This window comes from Oryzias latipes, chromosome 21, assembly GCF_002234675.1.
Source record: "Oryzias latipes chromosome 21, ASM223467v1".
Taxonomy (NCBI): Eukaryota; Metazoa; Chordata; class Actinopteri; order Beloniformes; family Adrianichthyidae; genus Oryzias; species Oryzias latipes.
In genome coordinates, this window is record NC_019879.2 from 29,907,782 (window position 1) to 29,921,833 (window position 14,052).

At 37.2% G+C, this 14,052-nt stretch overlaps 1 protein-coding gene across 2 annotated transcripts in view; it reads right to left on the bottom strand.

Annotated features, from left to right (window-relative positions):
• The window catches only part of thsd7b (thrombospondin type 1 domain containing 7B), a 221,223-nt gene that overhangs the window by 83,057 nt on the left and 124,114 nt on the right, over positions 1-14,052 (bottom strand). For both annotated transcript variants that reach the window (XM_023950471.1, XM_020702165.2), the window contains exon 8: positions 7,178-7,378. In XM_023950471.1, coding sequence (XP_023806239.1) covers positions 7,178-7,378 — 201 coding nt within the window. The remainder of the gene's footprint in view (positions 1-7,177; positions 7,379-14,052) is intronic.

The following is a 14,052-nucleotide window of genomic DNA, read 5'->3' on the forward strand; positions in this document are numbered from 1 at the left end:
AGCTCTATTCTGTTATATGAAAGACTTGGTGTTATGTAAATCCGGCCAGGCTCAAACCCCAATTATTAATTTCTCCGCCGTGATCAATTGTGAAACAGTTGGTACTGCCTCGGATTAAAGGGCACACTATCCACTCGTCACCAAATCCAAGTCTGTGATTGGTCAAAGTTCAACTGGTTTATCTTTCAATTGGCATTCAATGGTTGGGCGCTTTGTATGTAGAGCCGAAACTATCAAAGAAATCTGCACAGCGGAACGGGAATGTAAGAGTCTTTGACTCTGACGTCTGAAATTCGCAATTTTGCGACACATTTACCAGAGAACTTTTTGAAAATGAAATGTCACAGAGCATTTTCTTTATCATTTAATTACAGTAAGTGACAGAATAAGCGGTGTTGAAGAAGAAAAAGATAAAGTGGTTTGGCAGATTACTTTTTCTTTTTAATTTTGAGTCAAAAAATGCAGCTTTATTTTGAAAATGAAAAAGCATTTCTGGTATTGACTTTTATTTTTAATTATGCTACAGAAAAACTTCCATAGCACTGATGCACAAAAACAAATATTTGTTCCCTAAAATATGTAAATTACATGATCTTTAAAAGCTGTTTTAAGATGACATTCACGTAAAAGGAAGCATATTTAAATTCACAAAATGTATTATTTTTAATAATTTAAATTGAAATCTTAAAGATCATTCTGTTTTAAAATGACTTTGAACAATCAAAGATAGAAATTCTTAATGCCCAAAGGAAAATGCGGTGATATAAATTAAAAACTGGTGTACATGCATGTTTGAGGGTGAGTGTTCTGCCGTAATACGGCTGCTTGGTTTGCATTATTGATGTGGGATCAATTATTATCAATATTCTGCTAAACATTTAAGAAAGAATTTGTCTTTGAATCCATCTGACTTTTAATGTTATCATTGTTGACATGCAAACAAATCCTTATTTGCCCGGCGATGAAAGAGACATGCGAGGCTTAATGGTTGGTTTTTTTTTTAATGACAACTTCCAATATTTCGATTAATGAATTCATTTAGAGAGTTAGAACAAAGTTTTTAATATTTTTTTCATGCCTGTATCTATGGTGACATATCAGTCAAAGCAAACTATTGAAAATAAGAGGGAAAATGCAGATCCTGTGATATTTTCTACTCTACGATAAAGTATTAGGGCCACCATAAACTATATCAATGAATAAATAACGTCACAAGAATAAAGTCATAAAATATGAGGAAAAAGTTGTAATTTTATGAAACTAAACTCTTAAAATGATGGAAAAAAGCTTTAATTTAACAAGCCATGCTTTTCCTAGAATAAAGTTGGTTACATGCCAACTAAATCCATCAATGCAGACATTTATGTTTTTGCACCATACGAATATGTGCTGAGCGGCTAAACGTGTCTCTTGGCTGAGTGTAGTGGGAAACCAGGGTTTGATTCCCAGTGGCCGCACTAAGCTTCATCCAGGGTGGGTTCTTGGGTTAGTCCCTTTGCGCTACTGCCCGCCTATCTAGCCGGAAAGGGGCCCAGGCCTGGGTCCCCTGTGCCGGTCCCCAGCCCGGGTAATAGGGTAATATACAGAGTTGTGTTAGGAGGGGCCAAACCTCCTGTGCAATCAGTGAAAGCAGATTCCCCATAGCAACCCCTGAAGGGATTTGTCAAAGGTGGACATATGTGCTGTAATGTCTTTGGACCTCTGCGACTACAGGTAAACGGCTCACCTGCTGAAAATCCTCTTCTTGAAGGTCAAGAAAACAAGCACAGTGGACGACATCTACATTATGGAAAAGATGACTGTTGTTTTAAGATTGAGAGAAGGAAATTTTAAGGAAAATTGTGAGAGATATAAAAAACTGGCCATTGTGTGACCTGTTTACATTTCTGGAATGGTGGCTGTCATGTCTTATTTTTCTCCTTGCTTTTTTATTTTTATTTTCCGCCTCACTTGTTTTTTTTACTCTTCTTCTTTTTGTTTGTAAGACTTATTTTGTTTGATGTCATGTAGATTTGTGTTACATCTTGTTTAAAGAAATGAAAAATAAAACATGAGTTAAAAAAAAGAAAACAAGTACATACACTTCTTGTGGTTTTTAAAGTTTATAATTTCTTAGTAAGCAGGCTTTTGCATTAAACTCAGTAATTCTCAACATCTAACTTACTAAATTCTAACTTAATGATCATAAAACATTCACTCTTTGACTCTTAACTCTACAAGTTTATTCCAGTAAAAAAAAATCTCATAAATTTAAAACATATTTTGTAAAATTACTACATTTTTCTCATAATTTTATGACTAATAGGTATTTTTTTACGGTGGACCTGATACTCTGTCATACTACTCAAAGAACTCCTTAAAAACCTAAAACATGCAAGTTCTAGAAATATTTGTATACCCTCGAGGTGTCCATAAAGTCATCTGCTGACTATTTTTTTCTGTCCACCAGTGTTTTTTGTTAAGAAAACAGAGCAAAGCGTAATTTTACAGGCATTTTTCTGCAGATCTTCAACTCTTTGTGCTCAGCAGAAGTTCAGTTGAAAAGAGTTTTTATTTGTTCAGCACAAACCGTCCCATGACAGCTTCATCCCTCTTCCAGCTTAAGATGCTGAGTTGTTTTATGTTGGGAAATCGGACACTTAATACTCGCTCAGACTGGAGGATAAAATGGAGAAAACACAGCATTTCTCTGGGGTACCTGTCACTTCAGTGAGGTTTTACACAACTAAACTGTCTTCTCTTGTTCAAACAACTACTTCCTTTATTCCAACTGACTGAGAGGTATAAACTATTCATCTCATCCCAAGTTTCTGCACAAAGGAATGTGTTTTATAGCTATACTTCAGCCGAATCAATAGCAGAAGAGAAAAAAGAACATTCTTCTATAGAACTGTTCTTTTTAAAAATTACTTTTCCATATGCAAATAATAAACGCTCAACAACAAAGCTTCTTAATTATACAAGCAGGTATGTTCCAAAATGTCTAGGATTGACCATACAATAGTGTTGTGACTGCTGTCACTTCCATTTAGCATATTATTGACGTGTTTTTGAATGTAATTCTGTTGTGTTTCAACTCCAAGTTGTAATAATAAAGAGAGCCACTAACCATTATCCATGGCAGGTCAAATGCATTAGTGCTGGAGTGTTAAACTGCAGAGGTGCTCTTGGACTGTGACGCTCTGTCAGGCTTACAAATAAAATACATTACCGTATAAATACGGTTTTTAGCTCTAAACTATTCTCTCTGTACCACTGCCACTTCTTTACTTATTGTGGATCAAATTGTTCTTAATTAGTATCTAGCACTCTCCATTGTAAATAAACATGTTCCCAACTCATCCTCGGGCGAACTATATGGTTGCCAGTATGAGGAAGCTGCAGACGGCATACAATGATGCGACAAATGTGTTTTAAAAAAACAAAACAAGATAGACGAGTTCTGTTTCTGCCATAATTAACGCTCTACAGGGTTAAATACATCAGAAAACACTCACCTCATCTATTATATCAGGTTTAGTGCCATAAGATTTGTGAAAAAACTAGGAGGGGGTGTCTTTCTCTCTGTCCATTTGGTCTGATTTCCATACATTTATTTTATGTAATTGTAATGACCTTTTATTGTAATTTTTTAGTATATTCCATTCCTGCCTTTTTATTTCTTTCAGTTTAAAAAACTTACATGATTTTGTCTCGACACTGAATCTTTATTGTTATGCGTTTGTGTGATTTTGTGACATGGCGCCCAGCTCAGTTTCCAGTGCAGGATTCTTTCATGAGGGAAAATTGTTTTATTTGCACATATTTTTTCAGTTTCAAGTGCAAAAAATATTTTTTTGAGCACCCCAACCTATGCTCAAAACAGTGAGAGTTGCACTTGGAATAATGGCACAAAAATCACACTTTAATATGGGCAAATGAACCCTGGCGGCCGAAACGTCAACTTCAGTGAAGGCTCCAGCACACAAATGGAATAATCTGATTGCTGTCATTTATCTTCAAAACCAGACATTAACTTGATTTTTGGAGTCTTTGTATGTTTTTTTCGTCTGTTGTTTGAAAGTCTTAACACAGAGTTTTCTTTGGAATAATTTTTAGTAAAACTGTTAACATGAAAAAAGGATTTAAAGCTGCTTTTGCGCTTTCCTGGTATTTTTTATTTTAGATTTTGTGGAATGTGTTGTAAATATAAACCTATATAAAAATACTGTTTGAGATAAAACAACAATCTTAACATTTGAAAATACTGTTTCTTTTAGCTTGCTGTCATCTCTCAAATTATTTTTTCCATTAAAGCCTAACAAGTAAGATTCGTATATTTTGTTTGTTAAGATACATGACACGCTCAAACAGTCTGTCATATGGTGACAGGGAAAGTATCAGTTTAGCCAGCAGATTTTAGTCTGACTTTCAGAAACCTTTCACTTCTTTCTGATCAAGCTCTTGGCGTTCTACCTGCTCCGTCTGTGAAACCCAAGAGCTCCTAAATAAACACTTTATTTGTACAATTACAAGCTGCAACTTTGTGAACCTGCAAATGTCACGTTGGCTTTCTGTTTACGGCAGATTATCATAAACAACCCTCTCATCTCTGCTGACATTTCACTGCCTCTCCCATCCTTTCATAGAAAAATGATGGAAACGGCGGCGGCGGATCTCCAGTTATTTTAAACGCTGCTGTTGCAGCATCTCTGCAGTTCCTCAGAAGGAAGCCTTTCACATTACGCAGACGCTGAGAGCCCAGAAGGTGTGTCATGTCAATAATGATTGACCTCAGGATGGATTCAGCCTGGATGAAAGGTGCTTCGCCGCCCTGAACTTGTTCAATTCACTGCAGCTCATTCTAAAAGATAGAGATGTGTAAAGCCTCATAAATACGTAAAGTTAAGACATTTTCTTTTTGAAATTCTCCATGTGGAATTAGGATTCATAACACCGGAGCTTAAACTGGAAAACATTTTCTATCCCTGTTATCACAGAAAAAAGTCTCCTATATGTATATAGAAACTCTCGTAAAGAATGATCAGTTTTAATATTTTTGATCCCAACTAATGTCTGTAGGATCTGAGAAACTGCAGTTTTCTGAAAATTCCATGAATTTCAACCGTTACTAATGAGATTAATAAGATCATCAGTGGTTGCCTCCTTTGGATTGGCTCTTTAGCAAATCTTAAGTCTGCTTAAAAAAAAAAAAGCCTGCTTTAACTTCTTAGATAGGCCTGTCCCACATCCCTGATCCTTGAAGCCGTTTTCACACCACTCAGGTAGGAGAGTCAGCTCAGAGGGGAACGTGCTTTGGTGAGAAATGAGCAAAGTAACCCAAACGCAAACAGAAAGGATCTTAAACGAATACAGTCTCTAAGACATTTTATTCCTCTTTAGAGAAATAAACATCAGCTGAAAGGCACACGTCATGATTACAGCTTCACATTCAGCTCTAATTTCCAAAGCATCTCCTGTTCTTCTATGACTCCTAACCATGCGTCCTTATCGATTTTTGATATATTTGGAGCAAATGTAGGAAGACTGAGTTTCATAACCATAAGCACCATGATCTGGAGTGTAATTCACGGATGCACTTCCAAAAACAGGACTGCATTTATGGAGAGAGGGGCGTTTACTGTGTGCAGCATCTTAACATATATTCCAACAAGACCCAAAACTTCTAGTTGGATCACAACTTAGCAATCACATCAAACATTACTGGAGGTAATTGTGAGAAGCTTTGATGGCAACTGACAACTTATGCTGTGATCAGTCAGCAAATTCTGATGGGGACAATCCAACCCCATAATACGGAATTTGATTTAAACGTGTTTTAATTTGCACATGAAGGAAATTCTGTCTGTTCTATGTTAAATAGACCTTTTGACAGTTGCACTTCCTGCTGGCTTTGGATCATTTAAGGTGGAGCTGCCGTTAAAGCGGTCTCATAAGATCTATATAGAAGTGCAGCAACAACCGTTAGGAAACAGAAGGGTGGGATCCACAATGCAAGAGACTGGGCCTGGTGGCAGAAACTCATAAACCTAAATACATAAACGTCAACATGAACAAACTATGAAACAAAGGTTGACAAAACCGCAGCAGAGCCAATAATCCAGAATGCTGACACTAACTTTGTGGAGGTGAAAGAGCTAACTGCTTCATTATTACTCATTTTTCACATAGCCTTTAACAAAACAAAACAATACAAAAAATGTCAATAAAAACATTCCAACCTCTATAGCCGTTTCCCACAAACTCATCAAGGCTTTTATTTTACCTAAGTCCATCAAAAGTCATTCGAATCTCCTCTGGCTAACATATGTGGACCTCTGTGATGAACACACTCAGCATCTGTTGTGATGGAGAGATAAAACAGGGTACCAAGACAAAAAAAGGCTGCAAATGGGTTTATAATCAATTTAAAAGGAGGATTAACGTCCAGCAGAGGGCCGTGACTCAGACTTTTAATCAGGCCAGTGTTTTCTGTGCCCATAAACTTCACAATGCAATGAATAATGAATACTCCTTTAATGCTGATGCCACCAGTGTCATGATATTACTGAGTTGCACTCTGTGACTCATCGTGGAAGCATTCCAGCTTCTAGTTTTAATATGCAAAAAGGGGAGAGAGCTAGACAACCCCCACCCCCAAGGATGTTGGAGGAAGTTGCACAGCAACTAAGTTGTTGCTGCTGAGTTGACAGGATAATTAAAAAAATGTTTGATATTGTAAAAAGTATGGTGCTGTGGTATAAATTTGTGAGTTAAAAACAATAAATTGCCCCGCCCCCTTTTGAATTTATACTACTTCTAAATCTGACTGCAATGATTGTAAACATCCAGCAACTTGTTGCCTTATGCTGCTTCACGGTTCTACCCTCCCCTCCTCTTTAATCCCCCCCCCCAGCATTCTCTTCTTTCCTTCTTTTCCGGTCCAACAAAAGACTGTTACAAATATGAGTAAGACGGATAAAGTTTGGCCTAAATTACAAAGGGGTTTATTTAAATATACACCTAGTGTCTGAAACATTTCATAACCCCTGTTGTAACAGTAAAATATGTCCAACACAAGAGGCTTTCAGTTCTCATCTGTCTGCTCAGCTGTTGGACAGGACAAGTTAAAAAATAAATAAATAAATAAATAAATGGTTTATGTTTAGCTCAGGAGGAGTCAGTTTAGGTGTTTTACCTTCAACATCGACACAGGACACATTCTGGACTGCGGCTCCTGGACCACACGAGCCTCTGGTGGGGACGCATCTGTCTTCTCGTTGGACCTGCCACAGGTAGCAAACGGGATCTTCACAGGGGGTGAACTCCACCACGTGAGGACAACTTCCCAGAGCATCCCCAGACTGCCACAACACCTCCCTTGTTCTTCGTCTGGTACCTGCACCAAGCAGAAAATGAAGGTATGGAGCGGATGTCTGATGGCATTTTTTCACAATCATGTTTTGAATCTGTGCAGCACCTTTCACAGATAAACTCACAAAGTGCTTTACAGAGTGAAACAGTGAAGGGCAGAGAAACCGATTAAGACAATAAATACGACAAGGTACAAAGCAATGAACTAAACGCTCTTTTAAAAAGCAGCGTCTTCATCTGTCTTTTAAAAGACTAAGCAGAGGACCGAAGAGGGTGACTAGAGAAATGTGATATGAGCAGATGGGAAATGTAATTGTGAGCCCTTTACTGGTCCCTGTTAAAAGTCTTGCAGCAGCATTTTGTACCAGCTGAAGGCGATTTATTGTGGACTGATTAAAGCAGATAAAACGAGAAATGAACACGATGAAATAAAAGCATGGACCACAATCTCCAGCTCAGCTTTGGTTCCCATTTTTCTTAGCTTAGAAACATTTCTCAAGTCATAAAAACAGTTTTGGACCAAATGTTCTGACTGATCCATAAAGCACATGGATTGGTCAAATACCACACCTGAAAATCCAGGTGTAGGTTTGCAGGAGGAGCCCAAGGAGAAGGATGTTTGACGAAGGTCAGGGGCAATAATAAGGTTTCTGTTTTTCTTTTCATTTTAAAATAATTAAGTGTTAGCCAGTCCCACTGATCATTGTTTGATCTATTTTTAAAAGCACTTCCAGTATTTTATTAAATTATGATGATGCTGTTTTTAGCCAGAAATAATAATAATAATAATAATAATAATAATAATAATAATAATAATAATAATAATAATAATAAACCTTTTGTTTGCTAGGACATAGTTTCTGCAGAGCGGCAGGAGTTTATTAGAGATTCACCTCTGAGTTGTGGGTGGGACTGTTGGCATTGGACTGAGCCCACACCCCTGTTTTCTATCATGCCAGCTTACAGCCCTTTAAAACCCCAACCCAACATTTCTGGTGCAACAAAAATGGCGAGCAACATCAGATCTTTCCAGCCGTACAGTTTAGATCCAGATTCCAGCTCAGATGAAGAAAACAAAGATGTTCATGGATCTGTTTGTCTGTAGGTGGATGCATCAGAATGGAGCGGAGCCGGGAGCTTGTGGTCCCCCGACAGTAGCAGCTAAATCTGCTACAAGCTTTGTCCAACTGCATTTTGTTGTCTGTTCCTGATTCTCAGTAATTTCAATAAAGAAATACTCAGAAATGCAACTTTAACCTTAATTTTCTTTCTGTGTCCTCCATCATTAGAAAAAATAAATCAACAAGACCATGTTAAAACCACCAAAAACACCATCTTCGTTGGAGATTTAGCCTTAAGTTTATCTGATGGAAAAATGCTTTTGTCGCCTCCTTCTGTGCATGTCTTCCCTTAAGCCGTAAACAGCAAAATTAAAAAGGAAAAACGTGTGTTTTGGGGGAATTACACTTGTTTTCTCCTCTGTTTGAGTGCCAGACCTTATTACAGCAAAACAAAAGATCACTGCTTTGTTGAAGTTCCCTTTTGGATCAGCAAGTCTTTGAAAATGTAAAAATAAAGTGTGTTAAGTAAACAAAGTGCTTTTGCTTCTCATCTGCTAACTTCCTCACCTCGCCTGAAGAATGCATTAAGCAGAGAATGAGATATCCTGTTATGGCAGAGACACGGCATCATCTATTTATCAGGGTTGACTCCAAAAGCAAGTGAGGTTTTCAGAGGAAAATGTACATCTTTGTTTGAGAAGAATTCTGTCCCGCGCCCAGATATGCAGGTGAAATCTTTCATTTGTATGCAGAATCGTAACTGATTATATAAAAAAAAAGAAACAATCAGCAACAGTTTAATTGCATCTTAATGCGTACATTTGACCTAAATCTCATAAACAGCTACTGAAACACGATATGGGGGACCAAAGCTGCTGTTTTAAGCTCTCACCTTCACCTCTACCTGTTTGTAAAATTATCACTGGACAGTGAGTTTTACCTCCTGGCAAAGTGGGTGCTTGCTCCTTGTGCACAAACGTCCACAAAGTAAAAAAGCAAAGAAAGAAAGAGCATTGCCAGTTTTTTTGCCCCTCTGAACAGGTGGACAGGTAGTCTGACTCTCAGAGGAAACGCAGGTAGAGGGAAGGGGGAGGAGCTTAGACTCCTTCAGCGGTCATGAGTCCGGACAAACACGCAAACTGCTGCTTCCTAATAAATACATTGTTTTATCATTCATGAACATACGTTATCAGGTTCACTGGAATATCGAATAAATGAAAAGAAAAAACATAAATAAAAAAACTGTATAACTGTATAAGTACATTTTCTAACACAACAAAAATCATGTATGTTGTTCTTGCATTTGTATGGATGCAGGCTTTGAGTTTTTGGGAGTGGGGCTTGAATGGGGGGAGGGGGGTCAGTGTTTTGCCCGGAGCCCCTCTTTTCCCCTAAACTTCTTCTCCAATGTGCTAAAACTACTGCTGGCTGAGATCATTCTGTTAAAGAAAAAAGAAAAAAACAGTCTGGACTGAGCTGAACTCGGACCAGAGCTCGAATAGGTCAACCAAAATGTTACAGTTTCCAGCACAAAAACATAAATTAGGTAAAGACCAAAGTATATTTGAAAAAAAAAAAGTTTTATGTATTTGGCTTCACTACAACTTAATGGCCTTGTGCCCATTTTAATCTGCTATCATTTTCCAAGCATGAATATTTAAAGAGGCTTGTGCAGCTTCCAGCTGCAAAGAATTCCAACGGAATATTTCCGGCATGTTGGACGATGATTTGCATTCCTGAAAATAAAATTATCAACCACAATTTGGACTGCTTTGTTCCAGACATTTTTTTATTATCAGAATTATTTTTTGAGCATTTCAAGGACTGATAATATGACACTTAAAAAAGAGACAGTTCTTAGACAGAATTTTGTGTGATTGTTAGCATTGTTAGTTAGGGTACATCCTCATTGGTTGAATGTTATAAAGTATCCAAACCATTGTTTTCCTGTTTCTCTTTCTTTATTCTAGTATCTTCATCCATTTTTTGCTGTTTAACTTCTTCTACAATTGTTCAGCTATTTTAACCAAATGTTCAGCTCTTTCAGCTTTTTCCAGCTATAACTTTTGGTCCTTCAAATCCTTGAACTTTTCCAGATATTCCAGGATTTCTGCCTCCATTGAAATACATGGAGAATCCTTGGTGCAGAAGCTCGCTGGTTCGATACCCGCTTCTGTCATTTTTCACAAAAATATATTTTTGTTATTGTGTTGTTTTCACTCTATTTATGCTCAACTTTGATAATTTCTTTCTTTCTTTTTTGCCAATTATGACCCTTTAAGTTTCATTTTCATTCAGCAATACAGCATCAATCCTTCATTTTCTACTGGAAATGCAGCTCCTTCTAGTTTTAATCTATTATCATTCTGTGTTGGTTTTCCCTTTGGTTAAAGGTGTCTTTACCTTAACAAATTTTATCTCTTTAGCATTGTTTTAATTGGATTTATTGTTTTTAATCAACAACAAAACATTTTTGCTCAGTCAGGTTTGACCTGTCCTTACATAAACTTGCAATCCTGTGTCTTCCTGTCCAGCAAAAACAATCTCAAACTTGTTATCATAAAAAATGTCTGATTTTGTTTGGCTCGTATCCCAACAAGCTCAGCCTCTGGAGACACAAAACAGCAAGGAGTTGTGCACGTTGTTAAACATGCATAATTGGAAAGAAACACATTTGGGTTTAAACATTTTTTATTTGACTATGCATGAACTCCTGATGAAATTTGGGCTAAAATTGTGATATATATTTGCACGCTCTGTTTTGTCACCTTTTTGCCTAAAAGGTCAGCTGTCCTTCACAAAGTTGGCTCCTATGTCACTTACAGAAGTAGAAAATTCCTTTTGCAACTTTTCTGAACAACGCCAACAGAGAGTGAAGCACTGTGAAGCACTGTGACGCTGAAACTAACACAACATCAGACACTTTTCTGAGAATGTTTGTGTGGCCCTGAATCAGTGAAAGATGCAAAGCCAGAACCTCAGAACCTCCTCCTTTAATATCAGACCTCAATTTCTCTGCATTGTTGAATCTCTGACCTGTTTGCTGTTGAGCAAACTTAATTATGACTGTAAGGAAAACTGTCAGCTGAAAGACAAGCAGAGGACTATGTTGCGAATGTTGAAGGTAAAGCAATGCAATAAATATTCAAACTGATGACATGTCACAAATCTCCATCAAACACCGATTTGCTGCTTCAGCGACGACACAAAGTTCACGGAAGTACAGAAAAAGCCACATTTCAAAGCGGGAGTCTGAAAAACAGATGGAGGGAGGCTGAAAGCGTTAAAGTCTTACTGAGTAATTGTGTAGCGTCTACCCTGACGTCCTGTTTGTCCAAATTCCAAGTCCCACTTGTTCCTTGTTGCTGCTGCACACGCGGATGATTCCACGAGGAACCTCCTCAGGGTTCACTGTGGAAGTTTTTTTTCACCCATAATTCAAAGCAATTTTTTATTTTTTATTAAAAATTAAATTTGCGATTTGAATTCAACATGAACGTATCAGAATTCAATCTTACTTTTAAGAAAATCAATTGCATTTTAAAATGTTGGGTGGCTGTGGTGCAGCGGTAGGGCGGCCGACCTCTGCTCAGAAGATTGCAGATTGGATTCTTGCCTTGCCCACCCATATGTTGAAGTGCCCTTGAGCAAGACATTGAACACCACCTTGGCTAGGTAAGTAGAAAAGCGCTATACAAGTATCTTCTTTCTCTTTCGGCTTTTCCCATCAGGGGTCGCCACAGCAAAACAACCTCTCATTCGAGAATGAGTCGCATGGTTAACTTGGCAATGTTTAACGCCGGATGCCCTTCCTGACGCAACCCTCTCAATTATTCCGGGCTTGGGACCGGCACAGAAGTGGATAAGGGAACAGGGAGCAGCCCGGAAAAGCGCTATACAAGTATAGTATGTGCCATTTAAATTAGCAAGGGTTTTTGGAACCTTAATTAATACAAAAATGAATTTAGCAATTTCCATTTCCATTCCATTCCATATTTTAAAATTTCATTTCAATTATTTGTCCCCCTGTCGGACAGATTTGAATTTGGGCTCAGAAATATAGTTTAGTTTACTTTAAAATAAATTTAAAAGAAACAAGGAAATATCTTTTTTTTTTTAATAGAGAACTGTAAATTCCCAAATGGATTTTCTTTTGAAATACACTTCCAAAAAGACACGACAATAAAAGATGGTATTTATTTAGCTTTTATTTAAAACAAATTGCAATTGATAAATGAAAATTACTTTAAAATATTTGTGAAATAACATCCGTAGTCTACAGAAGTACTTTAAATGAACAAAAGTTCAATGGCACTGCAGTATTTTTAGTCTTTACTTTCTGCTATCTGAGACAAAGAGAAATGTTCTAAGTGTGTTTACTTTGGCCAAAAAGATTTTATTTTTTACCCTTTTTTTGTTCTAAATTGTCACAAAAAATGATGAAACAATTTCGAGAGTGAGAAGAAATCTGGTTCCTACGGCTGACATGCTTTGGAAAAAAAAAAAAAAACGAAAAGGTACAGTCTAAATCTGTAAGTGCCAGTGTTACACTGTCTAAAATGTCACTTCTATTGCTACTAGTCCCCATCAGGTGCAGGACAGTTTGCATTGATGGAATTCTTTGTCTTTTTTTAGCAGACTCAAAAAAAGGTTCAGCCTTTGCCACTCTTTTTTTTTCATTGTTCTTTCTTCTTTCATCCCATTTGTAAGAATGAGCATAGAGTATAATAAACTAAGTTGATTTAAATTGGGAAGTGTATCCAATAAAGGTTGAAAATGTAAATTGTATCCCATGATGTCAGTTAAGTAATGTCTGAATTTTCTTGGAGGATTTTGTCACACATGGTTTATTAAAGAAAAACGACTTTTCAAGGGGTTTTGTGTTTTCACAGTTTGAGCATCTGTTTCCTGTGTGCATCATCTGCTAAGGCCGTGTTTTGACCTGCATTGATGACACCCTGAAGAGAGACTTTCTTCTAGCTTTTCTGCCGAGTTAGCTTCTCTTCCTGTGGGACCAAAACTTCGAGAGGCCTGTGATAAATGTGGACAAACACAAACTATAGCTTTCAGGATTTCAGGAATAATTCCTTCATAGTTGGCCTCTTGTATTATCTCATCACCTCATGGCAGGTTTTAGCAGTGTGTTTGGACTGTTGCTATGGTGACAACTTTCACATTTAATTAAGAGTAAATGCTCCACATTTTTGTACATTTGAACTTGTATTTCCTAGATTTTTTGTTTAAATCCCACAGCTATACTGAAAGGTTTAACAGTTTTTATTTTTGAAACCCCTAAAAGCATTATGGTTGTGAAAGGACTATATGTTTTTAATCATATATAAAAATAAATGATGGTTTGGTTAAAAAAAAGTCAGAAATTCTCAGATCAATTTAAATAGAATGAAAGTTTCCCTGTATGTCTCTTACTGTTAAAATGAATTGAGTATCAGTGCAGTTAAAATAAAAGCATGTTGCAAAAATGAAGCGCATACTTACTTCTTCCATTCACATCTCAAGAGTAAATTACAACTGGGAGAAGTGAACGTCTGTGAACCTCAATGATAATGACTGCTGCAAGAGCTTAATGGAGCCAGGAGTGAGTATGCATGGAGTTCATTCCATCTGATGGGATTGGATG